This window comes from Poecilia reticulata, chromosome 12 (assembly GCF_904066995.2).
Source record: "Poecilia reticulata chromosome 12, P_reticulata-male-v2, whole genome shotgun sequence".
NCBI lineage: Eukaryota > Metazoa > Chordata > Actinopteri > Cyprinodontiformes > Poeciliidae > Poecilia > Poecilia reticulata.
The window spans coordinates 22,697,250-22,713,374 of NC_088841.1; the positions used below are offsets into that span (position 1 = coordinate 22,697,250).

Here is a 16,125-nt window from a genome sequence, read left to right on the forward strand (position 1 = left end):
TCAAAGTCGAATCAAAATAGTGTAATGATGCAAATAAATACATGTAAAAAAAAATCTGTTTTGTTTTCAGTGACTATTATTATCTGTAAACATTTATTTTTAATAAATAAATGCAAATCTAAAGAAGTTTTACCTTTTTTTCTTTTTTTTTTTTACAAAATTTTAAGAAAAGAAAATATATAGATATAAATATATAAATAAAATGTTTTAATTACTTAACTAAAATGGTAATAATAAATCTGCGCCAACCAAACTGGATTCAACATAAATAAAATGTGGACTTTTCAGTTGATTAACAACACAGAATAAAAACTCAGCAGATGGTGAATGCCAAAATGTAAAACACAGAAGAAGAAGAAGAAGAAGAAGAAGATGATGATGAGGAGGAGGAGGAGGAGGAGGAGGAAGAAGGAAAGAGATCCGGAGGAAGAAGAAGAGAGAGGAGCAGGAACCAGCGAGCCGCTGCTCATAATAACCCCATTATGAGCCTCATCAATGATGTAATGAAAGCAAACAGTGTGAAAATTGCCTGTAAACAGTTGGATCTGAGTCTCCTGATGAATTCACTGTCTCCTATCAAAGCGAGGATGAGCAGAGAGGAGCGGAGGGAGGGAGGAGGGGAGGGAGGAGGAGGAGGGGAGGTCCACTCCGGCTCCCCTCAGCCAATCAAGGCTTGTCACAGGGGACTCACGTGGACGAGGCGCTCTTAAAACCTCGCTCCTGACTTTTCCTCAAGTTCAATTTTTTGGGATTCCCTCCCACCCCAGCCGCATCAAGTCGCTTTTACTTCCCCAGTTGTCACTATTTAACCTACTTTATCTCTCCTTTTTTTTCCCCCTCCGCTTCCTCTTCCTCCTCTCTTTCCTTCTTTCTTTCTCTCCACAGCGGCTCCGGACCCTCCTGTCGCTCCGCTTCCAGCTCTTTAAAACCCGTTTTTAAAACCCGCTTTAGCTGCTCACAGGAATGCCGCTGACCAGAGTCCAGCGGGAGGACGGTTCCTGTCCATGGTGCTGAAAACTGGGGAACAATTCCTCTTCCTCAAGCCGAATCGATTGCTGCACCAGCTGCGCTATTGATCGCCGACAACAAGAAAATCGGATAAGCGAACTGTTTTCATTTGAATTTTTATCTGGAACTATTTCCGTCGACCGATCCGGCAGGAGGACTGGAAGTAAAGCGGATGAAAATAAGCAACAGCGGCGCGTTTTGCGGAGAAGTCCGAACATAATCCAGCTTTCTTAAGAGTAAAACTTGCACCTGAAACCAAATGGTCATTTAAAAGAGAGATTAAGGGGAAAAAAAGGCCTCATCGGAACAATGGAGGCGTCCACCAATGGGTCCAGTTTCGGCATCGACTCGCTGCTGTCCCACCGGCCGGGGAGCCCGCTGTCCAAGGCGGACGGCCTGCTGCCGGGGGAGTGCCGCTCGCCGCTGGAGTTCAGCCCCAGATCGGACGTGGAGAGCGGCTGCTCGTCGCCTCCGTCGCCCCGCAGGGAGTGCGTGGAGGAGGCAGCCCAGAGGCAGGTGCACAGCGCGGGGCTGCCGCCGCACCTGCAGCACGCACAGATCTCTGCGGGCGCGCAGCAGCGGACCGTCACCTCCTCCTTCCTCATCAGGGACATCCTGGCGGACTGCAAGCCGCTGGCCGCCTGCGCGCCCTACTCCAGCAACGGCCAGCCGACGCAGGAGGCCGGGCGGCTGGCCGCCAAGATAGCGGACGATTTCATCGAAAAGATCCACAGCAACTCCTCATCGGACAGCGAGTATAAAGGTAGCAACTTCTCCCGTTCCCACAAATATTTCATAGTCCCCCACAACTTTTTATTTAGGAAACAGAAAAAACAAACCACAAAAATAACTTTCTATATGTCATCCAGATATGTGTTAATCATGCTCCATCTCTGGCGGAAAATATTAAAAATTTTAGTTTATTTTTGTGGTTCACAATCTTCTAATTCACAGTTATATATTTTTTTGGCAATTAACTGAATTATTTCTTTTTAATATTTTTAGATTTTTCCATCTAGACTTAATATTGCATTTTAATAATTCACGTGAAATTAAAACGAGACACTGCAATAAAGAGAAAAAAAATAAATTAATTGGAATTTAACAGTCTGAAAAACTGCAAAATTTCCAATTTAATCGATTAAAAAATGCATATATTGATAACTTACTTTAAATTCCGTTCACTTATTATTTTTAATTTAATTTGCAGGTATTTATTGATTAAGTTTGTTCGCGTTGCAGCGGCGGATTCTGCTCTGATGAAGGCAGAAAACATCCAGCTGAAGCAAAACAACTCATTTCATTTCAACCATATTTCATATCATAATTAACATTTTTAACATTTTTGTTTGAAATTTTAAACTCAATCATTCATTTTTTTTTTTTTTTTTTTGCTCCAGCTCCTGATCGATTCATTGATTTATTTCAATAACTGATTGATAAAAAAGCAGCCACGCGCACCTTTACTTTGATGTGGCCGCCCGGATTGTCTCGCGGATTTGATCCAATTTGTCCAATTTCGGCGCTTTAATCAGACGTGTGAGCGCGCGCGGCTCGTGGTTTCTTCCCCTTCCTGTGAAGTTGCGGCGGCCGCGCGTGCAGGCTGCAGCCCCGGCCCCTCGTGGCTCAATTAGGGGGATTATTACCGCGTTGCTTCCTGTGATGCCTCCGCTACTCAAGCTCTCTCGCCTCTGTTCGCGTTTCTCTCCTTCAGAATGGATTATCAGAACGAACTCATGTATGTGATTTCTTTGCACTCCACGCGTGAAAAGAACAAAGACTTCGCGGCTCTGCTGACGGGGAAAACATCAGATGTGAAATATGAATATTGAAGGAGCTTCTCATAACAACTTAAGGCCAAAAATCAAACAGCCCCGCAGCGAGGAAAATCGCTTTGCGCGCTTAAAATCACGTTTTGGAAAAACTTGAAGGTATATTCTTTACTCTAAACACAAGCGCTTTTGTAATTTACAAGAAATAGAAGTGACATTTTGGGCGATATTTGAAGCTGGAATTGCGTTTTAAGCAAAAGAATAAAAATATAACATCAGTTATATACCACCAATTTTCAACAAATGTCATTTTAATACACTTTGTGGACCCAAATACGCAAATTAAACTAATATTGTTAATTAAAATGCCTTTATTTCTCAGCGCATATTTAAAATGTCAATAAAAACTATCTTGAAGACTTCATAATTTATGCTCTTTGAAAATCAGAAAATTTCAGATTAATCAGTGACATGTTCTTTCGATAAATCCAATTTAAAATATATTTTTTATTTGTTTCAGAACTTTATAAATGTGCTGCAGACATTTCCACATTTTTCCCTCCGTTTCCTTCCTCTCAACATTCTTCCTTGTTGTTTGTTTTTAATCGGCAGTGAAAGAGGAGGGGGACCGGGAGATCTCCAGCAGCAGGGACAGCCCGCAGGTCCGGCTCAAGAAGCCCCGGAAGGCCCGGACGGCCTTCACGGACCACCAGCTGGCGCAGCTGGAGCGCAGCTTTGAGCGCCAGAAGTACCTGAGCGTCCAGGACCGGATGGAGCTGGCGGCCTCCCTCAACCTCACCGACACGCAGGTCAAGACCTGGTACCAGAACCGGAGGTGAGGACCGAGCCGCCGCCGGTTCTGCTGCTGCTGTGCTGCTGGTTTTGCTGGGAGAGACTCTGGTTTCCCACTGAGGAGAAAGTTCACTTCCATGGCTGAGTCACGTTGTCGAAACTGATTCACATTTTCCCTTCATCCACTTAAAAATAATTACAGCTGCATTTAATTTATTTTATGCTTTAAGATTAATCTTTGAACCTAAACCTCAAAACACTTTCTGTTTATTCTGTCAGCTCCTATTTAGCTAATAAAATGTGTCAAAGCTGGACGTTTCCATCCAAGAATCTTCTCTAGACCAATACTTTGGTTAGACTTTTTTATTTTTATTTATTTTAAGCCTCATTCTGATGAATTTCTATCAACATGAAAGGAAATCTGTTGGCTTTATTTTATTCTAATGAAATAAGGAGCAAAAGTTGATTGTTTCTTCAATGTTCAACTGTTTTATATTGGGTCTATAATGGTGAACCAATAAACTACAAACATGTATGCAAGTCAAAAAGCCTGAAAGTGATAAAAGTTTATACTTTTCCCTAAAACATAACCTCATGTGTTTAGTTTCAATTTAACCTGAAGGGAAACACGTCTGATTTATTTTGTTTAATCAACCAATCAGCTCCACGTATGGGGCCCATGTTTGGAGGATGTGAGTTGGAAACTTGGGTCCAGATCCAAATGGGTTGATGAAAGTCAAACCGTAGAACCCAGATGTTTTCCACAATTTGAAAATATTCTCTTAATATCCATCCCAGACATTCAATTTTTAACTCCAGTCCAGCTGTGAGGATTAAAGCAGAATCCAACATACATAATACAGTTTAATGCTGTTTCATGTTTAGTTGTCTATTTTAATATTTTTTTTAATATGGAAAAAGAGAAGAAAACATTACGACACTTTTTTTCCAGTTTTGAACGTTTCAGTAAAATGGAAAACAGAGCAAAGAGACCAATCGCACCAATTATTTATGTTTTTTTTTTTTTCAGTTTTTATCAACCATCTATTTACAGCTTAATAACAAACTGCTGGTCAGAAACAATTATTTCCCTTATTTAGGCCAGAAAATGCATCAAAAATAAAAAGTAGGTGTTTAAGGTTTTCACATTGTTTTGATGGACGGCGATGTTTTCTTTTGTATTTGGTGAATAATAATAATAAGGAACAACCAACTGACAGAGCCATGTTGATTATTTAATCTCTTATTTCAGTTTTTGACGATCACTTCATGTTGGTTGGATCTGCTGGTGATTCAATAGCCCAGTGGACAAAACCAAAGACTGGGTTTATTTTTTAAGGTTTTTGTTGACGTTAGTCAGACAGAAAGTGGGTGGAGGGAAGAAGGGAAGACATGCAGCAAAGGTCACAAGGTCAGGGATCGTCCAAGTCCCAGAAAAAAACTTTTTTGTAGCTTTTCTTATTCAGATATTAATAGTCAACCAACATTTACAGAACACATGGGGCCCATTAATGATGCTACCCATGGGTAGCTTCATGCTAACCACTGGTCTGATTTAGATCAAAAAGTGGAACCCATATGGATCCTAGATGTGATGCCCAGGTGAGAGGGGACCCATTTGGTTTTGCTAATGTGTGTTGTATTTAGTCAACCCAATGGGTCTCATATTAGAAGTCTAGCATGATTTCAGGCCCAGTTAGTGCTGATATGAACCCACATGACGTCTTTTTCAAATTTTAACCAGGAAGAACAATTTAAATGTTAAATGGCCGACTGTTGTAACCCTGAAATTTATTTTGTATGTTTAATTTATTTTTAGTTTTTAAAATCATTTTGTGTTTTTTGTGTGACTTTAAGACAACCTCTGACAATCCTAAACCATAAAAACTTCTGCTTGTCATCAGTTCCCAAATGAGTTAACCCAACTCTCTGAAATGTTGATGCTCATGAATGTCTTACATCTATTTATGGGACCCATAAGGAACTGGATTAAGAATAAAGCTCCAACAGTGATTGCCTTTGTTTTCATTAATCACCCCATATTAACTCCCTATATTAGCTTGATGTTGGTCATCTCTGGGCAATTTGGGGGACCCATCCGGTCCTGGGTGTGTTGTCCAATTTGAACAGATTTTCTTAATACCCATTTGAGACCCACTAAAATCCTACATTGGGTCCCCAACTCTTTATTTAAGCCAAGTGGGTCCCATCCAAGAAGCCAATTGCGAGCGCAGGATCACTTAGAACCCATCCAGCCTGAGCTAACACCCATATGGGGCCCATATTCACTTTGACGTCCATGGACAGGGAGGCAGCTAAGTACATTCGGAGGGGTGTGCAGACACATTACAGGCCCCCCTGGGGGGTTTCAATGCACAAACAGCTGTCAAATACAGAAAATGACGACTAAAAATAATCAGCCCTCCATCGTTTGGCGCCCGCTCTTGTGGCGCCCCTACGAGTCGCACCCACTTTTTGCACCACTGTCAATAAATTTATAATAATGTGTATTTTCGGTCGGTCAGAAACATTTTTTATTTGACTTTATTATGGCCCATTTGATTCATCCTGATGAATTCATAGCCACATGTTGAAATCAACAGACTTCTCTATTTTCACTCATTTTTCATTTTTTTCCAACGTCCTTCCAATGAAATTCTGCTTGGGGAGATAATTTATAGAAAGAACAGGCCCGTGAATTGTTGCTTTAAATTTTTTATTTTGAATGCTCAGGAAATTATTTCTCATTTATTTTCCACATTTACGGCAGAAACCATGCTGGTCATCACGGTCTGTGACTGAATTAACCTGAGTGCGTCTGATTATTTATTTATCTTTCATTTTATTTCTAACTCTCATGCAGCTAAATGACATAAATAAATATAAAAAACCCACACAATTTGAGTCGGAGTTGCTTATGAATAATGCATCGTTGCATGTGTGCATATTAATAATTCAAACAAACTACTATATCTACTCAATTATCTTTATTATGAATTATTCACCTGCGCGGAGTGCACGCTGGCAATCTGAAAGACGTGTTTGGGTGTGAACACAAAGTGGCAGGCTGGAGATTTGGGTGATTTTAAAAACAGAGCGGGGGGTAAGAGAGGCTGGGGAAAAAAAGAGAGGAAAACATTCCCTACTTCTAATTGGATCCCAGGTTAACAGATGGGAGATATTTTGGCGTGTCAAACACAATCGCTGCCGGCTGCAGGAAGACTAAAAACAGCCTGTTTTATTTCTCTCCAGGACAAAGTGGAAGCGGCAGACTGCGGTCGGGCTGGAGCTGCTGGCGGAAGCTGGGAACTACTCCGCCCTGCAGAGGATGTTCCCGTCCCCGTATTTCTACCCGCAGAGCCTGGTGTCCAACCTGGACCCCGGGGCGGCCTTGTACCTGTACAGGGGCCCCTCGGCGCCCCCGCCGGCCCTACAGAGACCGCTGGTCCCGCGGATCCTCCTGCACGGGCTGCAGGGGGGCGGAGAGCCGCCGCCGCCGCCTCCACTACCCCCCATGTCCGGAGTGCTTCCCCGGCCTGCGCAGCAGCGGTGAGCCGGGCCCCCCTGCTGAGTTTTTATAGAACAAACTGGACCCGCTTTGAACGAACAGGACAAAATAAAGAGAAAACGATGAACAGTTCGGGCCATTATGGGACAAAACTGGACGGAATCGAGCCGAAAAGACTCTAAACGGACTTTTTGTTGTTGTTTTTGTTTGTCTTTGTGAGACAGAAGCTTTATTTATAATTTATTTATTTTTCAGAAGGCAGTAAAAGCCTTTAAGTTAAGTATTTATTTACACCCAGTTTCAGTATTCGGGCTCCGGTATTCGACCTCCAGCCAATTATTATTATTATTATTATTATTATTATTATTATTATTATTATTATTATTATTATTATTTACAGGTAATATGATCAAACTTTCATGTCTGAATAAAAAGTAGTTGTATCATCCAAAGGAACAATATTTTTTAGTTTTTTCATTCATCCGAGTCGTTGACGTGTAAATAAGAAATAAGAGGACATTTTTTGTTCGATTGTTTGCTACTCGGTTCAGTTTAAACCGAACTGGTGCGATTATAAATATACGGATGGACTGGATGTTTGGATCCATAAAACGTGGCTCTTGCTGACTTAAATATGTCAAATTATTTATATCTAAAACGCGGTTTTAGCCCCCCAACAGATTTTAATGCATCACCTCGGTGAGGCCTCATTTTGTATTTTTATCGATAATCGATTAATCAGGCTTGGGCCCCGAGCTCAGGTGGATTTGTTGACGTTGTGCATCATTTCTGTTATTTCATATGAAGCTGTGATAATAACTCCGTACTGTTCCAACTCTCCTTTATATTGGTGAACATGTATATTGCAGATATCAACCTTGTGGAGTGATTTTGGTATAATTACTTTTCCTGGATTTTATTCGATTTGTTCCCTCTTCTTTTTTTCTTCTTTTTTTTACATTTTAGTTTCTTAAAAGACGTTTCCTCCCAAAAAGTGGTGAAGTTTATTTTTATTTTTTAGTGAAGTTCACAGCAAAGGTTGAACTGATTTAAAAAAAAGAAAAAAAAGAAAAAGAAAAGGGGGGATTTGATGTAAAAGAGAATTACTTTTATAAATGTGGAAATAAAAAAAGATGTCTTTCATTTAGTACCGTGAAACGCTTTTGGAGTTTTGTGGGGAACATGGAGGGGAATCAACACGTGGATTTAGGAACAATATGTTTATTGTTGATAGAGCAACATTTGTTTAAATTCTTCCAAGCGCAAAATCTGGACTTATGTGAACCAAGCAACGAAAATCTGTGAATTTTAAACAGTTTGGTGTCTTTTCTCGAACATGGCGTCCACTCTGCCCTGCCCGCCTACAAACAGCAGCGACTCCGAGCCGTTTGTCCATAAACAATGCAGGGAGCGGCATGAAATATTAATGCCATTCATCGCGATTGTTTAAGTGCCTTTAAATGATCCCCATTTTGGAAAATTGATTGTTTCCATCCGCGTGCAGTTCCTCCTTGAGAGGGTGCTGGATGCGCGCTGCGGTGCCAAGCGGCTCCAACAGCTGGTGACCGGGCTGGAGCTGCCGGCAGACCGGGGATCAGAGCCGGGACAGCTGGTCAGCGGCGGCCCCACCTCCCCAAAACCCCCGTCCAAGCCTGAGCGCACCCACACGATCCCTCCGCGGCGCGTCAGGGGTTAAAGGAGTTCAGGCTGACGGACAAGGCTTGGCGAGCAGGATGTTAACGACGAGACAAAAGACTTTAATAGGTTTTAATTGAAAGTCGATAATGGGTTTGATAGCCAGCTCCCCCTGCTGTCAGCCGCGCATGGCACCTGTTATCTGGGAGCCCCGCTCCTCCTCTCGGCGGCTGATCCGGCCGTGAAACATCAAACTGACGGCTGGAGAACTTGCGCTTTTATCAGGCGGAAAATTGCATTAAAAGCGCAGCGAACTGCGCCAGGTTCTGGCCGGTCTGGGTCATGCATGACGCTTCTTACTTACAGTAAAAAGAAGTTCCCAACAGGACATAAACATGCTCCGGAGAACCAGCAGACATGTTTATAATGGGTTTATTTTACAAAAGAAGTCCGATAAAATCAATAGTGACCAAAGCGTGGACCAATCAGGATCGACAAACAATCCTCCAAAAGCAAACCCACCGCAGCAGCGCTTAGAAAACAGAGAAAACTCATTTTTAAAGAACATAATATAAATAAGACGAAACAAAACAAACAATTAAAGTCCTATAATTTTTAATATTATTTCATAACTTTAGAATTAATATTTTTCTACTTAATTCCTATTAAAGCACTTTGAACTGCCTTTAAATGTGCTACAAATAAAATTACCTTTACCGATTATTATTGATTTATTTTATTTTCCAGTTTGATGATTAGAGATAAAAACGTTATTGGTTCAGTCACTTTGCAAAGGTTACAGAATTTTTTATTTACTTTTTATGTTATTATTCTTTCGAAATTAACATATACAAATAATTTTATTTATTTATTTATTTATTTTTTTACATACTTTTTAAAAAATCTGTTTTTTTCTTTCTTTTGGTGCAAAAGTGAAAACCAGCGAATATATCGCCTCATATTTTAATCAGTTTGTTACCATAACAAAAATCAGACTCTTATCCTGTTACTTTTTTTTAATTTTTTTTTTATAATTTTGTTCTAATTTCCTTCACGCGGTGATGACGAGCGCCTCGTTCCGGATGGATTTTCTTGTAATTACGTGAGATAAACACCGTTTTGTATCTTTTTCGCCTCCTGCTAAAGTTCAGCTTTGATTATGTTTATGGCCACTTGCTTCCTTTATAATGGCGCCTTCTTTATTTACACCTGCAGCGGCCATGATACCTGAAGCACCCGAGCAGCACCTGCTGGATGCGAGGACATAACAAGGACCCGGCAGCGCTTCAAAATCCCCTCTGTTCAGATTTCACCTGGATAAAGAGGGAAAAGAAATACCTCCCAACTCGCCAAAAGATCATTATATCCCCATCATGTGGATCCGTGACCGATTCAGATAACGACTGCGCATTTTCTTTTAATACTTGCAAAGTGCGCAGCTGATTATCACAGGAATAAGGGCCCAGCGCGTCCTGCCTGATGACTCGGAGATTTCCCTTTTATTTCCATGTGAAAGGGGGAGCTGGTGGTAAATCCCCCGGCTCTCACCGCGGATTGTCCCCGGCTCAGGGTTAATGAAGTGCGGATGGAGTGTGGTTAAGATCCCGACAGACAAAAAGAAGAAGAAGAAAAAGGCTTATTCTCTCAGGATCAGTGGCTCATTCTAATCCAATGGACCTCTAATACTAATAATAATAATAATGATTCAAAGGAGAAACAAAAACACGAACAACAACCTTCTGATGAAATTAAGAGCGAATCAAAGCCTGATTTGGATTGTTTCTGCTTTTATTTTTAATTTTAGTTGTCCAGTGAGGCAGATCTGCATTAGATCTTTATTATTATTGTAAAAAGATCCACAAGGGAAGATGAAAAATACATCAATTAAAATGCTGAACAATCGCACGGCCTATACCCCCTCCCTCTCCCCCCTTCTTCTTCTTCTTTAGCCACAAATGAAAAAGATCAAATTTTACAGTTTGGTGCGCAAAATGTGCTTTAATGCTGGTTATTATATCTGCTCTTAGTCGGATGAGAAACAACAATATTTTATGCACAAACAGCCACAGCTTCGCTGTATGCATTTAGGGCATCTGGAGCAACTTTTGAAGCCATCTCTGCGCACGAAAAAGTTTCAAAACAAACCGATTTATTGCGCACAGAGCTTCAATCTGAACAAAATATTAGAATTTAGCTCGATAAATGCATCCTGCCGTGTTAATTATGTGCTTTAAATATTCCCTTTAACCATTAGCGGGGAAACTAATTACAGCTTTAAATCACACGGATCTTAGTTTCTGACCCTTTTCCAGTTCCAAAGGAAAACTAGATTTAGGAAGATGCTTCCATTTTAGTTGGAAAAATAAACAGCTAAAGTTGATCTGATGATCATGTTGTGTGATAGGATGAATTAGGGACTGTACTGTGGGAATATCTTTGAAGGAAAAGGAAAAGGAGAAATACTTCTAGCCTGGAGGTAGGAGTGGAGGAAGCCTGGTGGAGCGGAGGGGAGATAATTTCCCCCAATATGACGGAGGGGAAGAAAACATACAAACTTGGGTCAGGGGCGCCGGGATTGACATCCCAATCTCAGCAAATAATGAAAGCTTTCCTCTCGGATCACAGGGAGGGTTAGGGAGGAAAGGGAGAGCTGGAGATGGAGATGAGGGAGAGGGAAGAGGCGGGCTTGCTGCCTCGCATAGCCTCACACACGACCCGCTGCTACCAGACCAAACAACCAAACTGGTGGCACTGGTTGACTTTCAGCCGCGCGCTATACTGATCGAAACGACTGCTAGCTAGGATGCTAGCTAGATAGCTAACCACAGACGTGCACTCTGTTGACATTCGAAATATTTATTTATTTATTTAAGTTTTTATTTATTTATTTATTTAAAAGTTATCCGGTCGCTAACGTCTGTCCGAGACGTATGCGAAAAGCACCAGTTCGGCTATGAAGCTAACCGGAAGTTACGTGCACTGTAAACAACAATCCTCAAACTTATGAAACGTTAACAAAAACGTCAGGTGTATTTCTGTCTGCTGATTTGTTGTTGTTGTTGTTAAAAAAATAAAAATATAGTGAATTTAGTCACAGAGGATAGAGTGCCCAGAATTTTTACTCAACTAAGAGTAGCAATACAAAATTACTCAAGTAAAAGTAAAATGTACAGCATTGTACAGTATTTTTTTTTTCGTTCAAAAAAGTTACTTAAGTAAATGTAACTAGTTACCCAATTTTGTCTATTTCATTTTTTACATTTTAGGAACTTCCAATGTTCCTAATTGGAAGTTCCTATTAGATACCACACTGTGGGTGTGGTATCTGTGGGGATACCACACCCACATATGTGGGTGTGGTATCCAAAAATTGTTCTCCAGTGAGAGAACAATTTTCTCTCACTGGAGAAAATTGTGAGAGAAAATAATAGCTCTTATTGTCATAAGAGCTATTGTAGATACGAAAAAATGAAGTGCAAATTTTCGAGAAAAATTAAAAAAACTCAAACTTTGTTATTAATATTGGAAATTAATATCATGAAATTGTTATAGTTTCAAAAACTTAAAAATTTAGACCTTTGAAAATCAGAAAGTTTGAAAGCTTTTCTAGAACAGTTTTGAGAACAATCTCAACATTTCTGATTTTTTTTAGCAGATTTTTACTTTTCGAGGAAATTTTTGTTTTTTCTAGAAAACATCCAAAATTAACCTAAAATTTCAGAGTTTTTCCTATCATCTTTTTACTTTGGAGTTCTGAAATGTTTTTTTCCTAGAACATTTCTCAGTTTTTTGGTGGAAATTCACACCTTTTTTTCTATAAAATGGCCCTAATACACCATCGTTTGTCCTTCTGTTTGTTGATTGGTTGGTAGAAATACTGCTGGGGGGAATCCAAGTTAATGGGAGAAAGCCTAGACTGTAGCCTGGTAAGAACCAGACATGTATTATACTTTTTGCTAGAGGATCTGGACCCTCAGCTACCGAGGAGTGATTGTTAGCTAGAGGAATCCAAGTCAATGGGAGAAAGTCCAGATTGTGAAGTGAAATTTAAATTGGAATTGCATAGGAAGTGAATGTACCAGTGGAACTAGTGCTTATACTTTAATATTGAGGAATTATTGACTTAAAATAAGGTTATATACCGTATCTTGCTGAAAAAGTTCAGTGTAACCCAGTTTTGTCTTATTTGCAGTGTACTAAGATATTCCCACCAGAAATATTTGGTAAGAATTTGCATCTTTTGCAGTGCAAATGTAGTTTAGTGTTCAGATGTTACCAAAATGAAAGCATGATTGAGTGATAACAGGTGAAAAAGACAGAGGAACCTTGTTTCTATTCAAAGCGATTCATGTAAATAGTGTTGATGAAGTGCCATGAAAACACAGATAATCAATAACAACCAGCAGCCACCAGCACCTCTTTGATTCCCTCTCAACATGAATTGCTTCTTCTTTTCCCCGATAGCGCTGAAGGCTGCGCGGCTCCACAGCGGGGGGCCCGTGTTAGACATATTACTATCGGATGACACAGATTACTCAATCAATATCTGGTTGTGTTTGTGAGAGCGTCGGCCCCTCTCCCAGCGCTCTCCCAGGAGCCACTTTGGTCAGACGACATGTTGGAGAAACAGAGAGGAAAACAGCCTGGGGCCCTGACACCCACCGGCCAACTAGCCCTACAAATGCCTCTGGGAGCAGACGGCTAGCTCAGTCTGACACCGAAGCTAACAATGATGTGACATTCAGGAGAAGCAAAAACGAAAAAACAAAAATCAAAACACAAATGTTTTGTTGTCACAGCATGAGAGATATTAGATGTAGAAAGTAGATAAATCTAGTGTGAACAGTAGAACCAGAGTTGGGTAGAAAGTTACATTTACTTGAGCAACTTTTTTGAAAAAAAAAAAAAAATACTTCCAGGAGTATTTTTATTATGTTGTACGATTTTACTTGAGTAATTTAATTGTGAAGTATTTCTGCTCTGACTTTAGTGAAATTTCTGGATTTTCTACCCACTGAGTGAAAAACAAACATGTTTTGACCAAAACCTCACCAGGCACAGACCCACACCTGGACGTTTTGTTAAAGTTTCATACGTTTTTTATTGATTTGTAAAAATTTTTTTATTTTGCCTGACTTTGTTATGAATTATTGTCATTCTCGTCTTAAAATACCAAACTTTCCACTTAACTTTACATTTTGGTCCAGATTGTGTCATTTTTAAATATGAGATGACTGATAGTTTGATCAGTTACTCAGTAGTTGAGTAACTTTTTACCAAATGCTGTTTTACTTTTACTTGAGTAAAACATGTTGAAGTAGTGCTACTTTTACTTGGGTACAATTTTCTACCCACTTCTGGCTGAAACATTAGAAGTTAATAAAATTTAAAAAATCATGTGGATAAAGTTGGGTAGTAACTAGTTACGTTTACTTTAGTAACATTTTTGAAAAAAATTACTTTTAGTTGAGTGATTTTATTATGAAGTATTGCTACTGTTACTTGAGTAAAATTTCTGAGTACTCTACCCACTGTGAGTAACTTCACTGAATGAAGAACAAACATGTTTTTAAAAGAAAATCAAAAATAAGTTCTATATTGACAGAAATTAATTTGATAAAACGTTTCTTTGGCCTGCTTTTGTTATTAAGCTCATGTTTTGGCGTCTGGTAAACGAGCCATTTTAAAAAATTCTAGAATTCTAGAACGTAACACCACAAATCAGCAGGCATTGTGCCGTTACCTAGCAACCCCAGCAAAGCCCAGCCTGTTACCTAGCAACCCAAGCAGAGTTCCAGCACGTTTGGTGGAAAAAATGAAATGAACATGTCTAGTGTTGCTCAGAGATCTTTCCTAACCTGTTCAATAGGTCACCTTTAAGGCTTCTTGTAGCATTTTTGTTTTAAAAACAATGAAAATATTAACGTTCTGATGTCAGATTAAACAGATTCTCCTTCTCTTGTGTTTTGATGTGTCCTAAATCACATCAAAGGTTAGCGCCACCTAAAGTCAAAGATAGGGCATTTCAGTCATTCTTTTAGATGTTGGGAGAACATGATGTTCATGTAGATTAGGAACCATAGTGAATAGTTAAAATCTGCAAATATGAGGCCCTCTCTAAAACAGTAAACATACTTTAATATAAGTTAATACATACAGTGAAAACCATTGTAGCCGCATAGAAGCTAACATCTACAGTTTCCTTTATTTCCGCTCTTTGGAGTTCAGCCAATCAGCAGCGAGGAAAATGAATGGAGTTCCTGGATTGGCTGCTTTGTAAACACCAGGCAGCGTCTCAAGTACAATTACGCTTACATATTTCAGCTTCCCAATCTGCATTTTCTTTCAAATATTTAAAATATGAGGGGGTTTGTATAGGTTGATTTGTTGTTTTGTTTTTTTTGGGTAAAAATCCAAAGAAAAGTAAATCCACCAGCAGCGTAAATGTTCAAGGAAACATCCGGGTCACTTAATTTTGTAAACAAAGTCTAATTTTAGTTCTGGACCGGTTATGTTTTCAGTCTGTTGGTGTATGTTTTTAAAACTGTGGTGTTCTGGGAAAACTCTGCGTTGGAAGCTAATAGGAAGACGTCAGTGTTTGTGTAAGGAAAGCTGAGAAAAAAACGTTGAATTTAATTTCATGAAGCATTTCAATTGTTTTTTCCCCCCCGTTTTTACATTTTCTGTATTTTGCTACTGAATTGCTTCTCACACAGAAATGTTTTCACTGCCGAGTTTATTTGACGACTTTCCTCTGTTGGTAACGTGTAATTGTGTTTGTATTGGTGACTTTGATAATGACAATAATTCAGCAAACTCTTTCACATGTAAATCAAACCGAGGCTTATTCCTTTCCACCATCGCCTGAATCGATTGTGGAGTGCCTGCTCGATCCCCTGTAGGCTACAAGAAAACATCAATCATTCCCTTTCCTCCCAGAAACCAGCAACACTCCCTCTACAACTTTCCCATAATTTATCCCAAGCTGAGACGTGAACGCTCGATGTAATGAAATGTTAAAAAGGAAAAGTCATTGTTTACTTTTTGTTCCGATGAACAAACGCGTCTGCGTGTCAAACCTCGCAAATCCAGCTCCGAAAACGTTTAATATTCCTCTCCTGAATGCAATCAATCAAGTCGATCAAGTGTATTTGTTCAGCACATTTCAGCAGCAAGGCGCTTTACATAATAAAAACAGAAAATTGCAAAGTTATAGAGAACATGATCAGAATCAGAATCCCTTTGTGCAAAAATCTAAAAAAAAATAGCAATTCTTGAAATCAAGTCAAATATTTGAATTTAACAAGTATATCTCAATAAATAAAAATATAATAGGAACACACAAAAACATATGAAATTAATGAATCTGTTATTCAAGTAGTGGTTTATTTTTTATTTGTTTTATTATTT

The 16,125-nt window shown here is 39.6% G+C and overlaps 1 protein-coding gene across 1 annotated transcript; it reads left to right on the forward strand.

Moving 5' to 3' along the window:
• The first annotated feature begins 654 nt into the window (after window positions 1-654).
• barhl1b (BarH-like homeobox 1b) lies at window positions 655-8,227 on the forward strand. Its single transcript, XM_008424665.3, has 3 exons — window positions 655-1,771; window positions 3,393-3,615; window positions 6,825-8,227. The coding sequence occupies exons 1-3, from the start codon at window positions 1,318-1,320 to the stop codon at window positions 7,123-7,125; spliced, it is 978 nt and encodes a 325-aa protein (XP_008422887.1). The 5' UTR covers window positions 655-1,317; the 3' UTR covers window positions 7,126-8,227.
• Window positions 8,228-16,125: the final 7,898 nt, after the last annotated feature.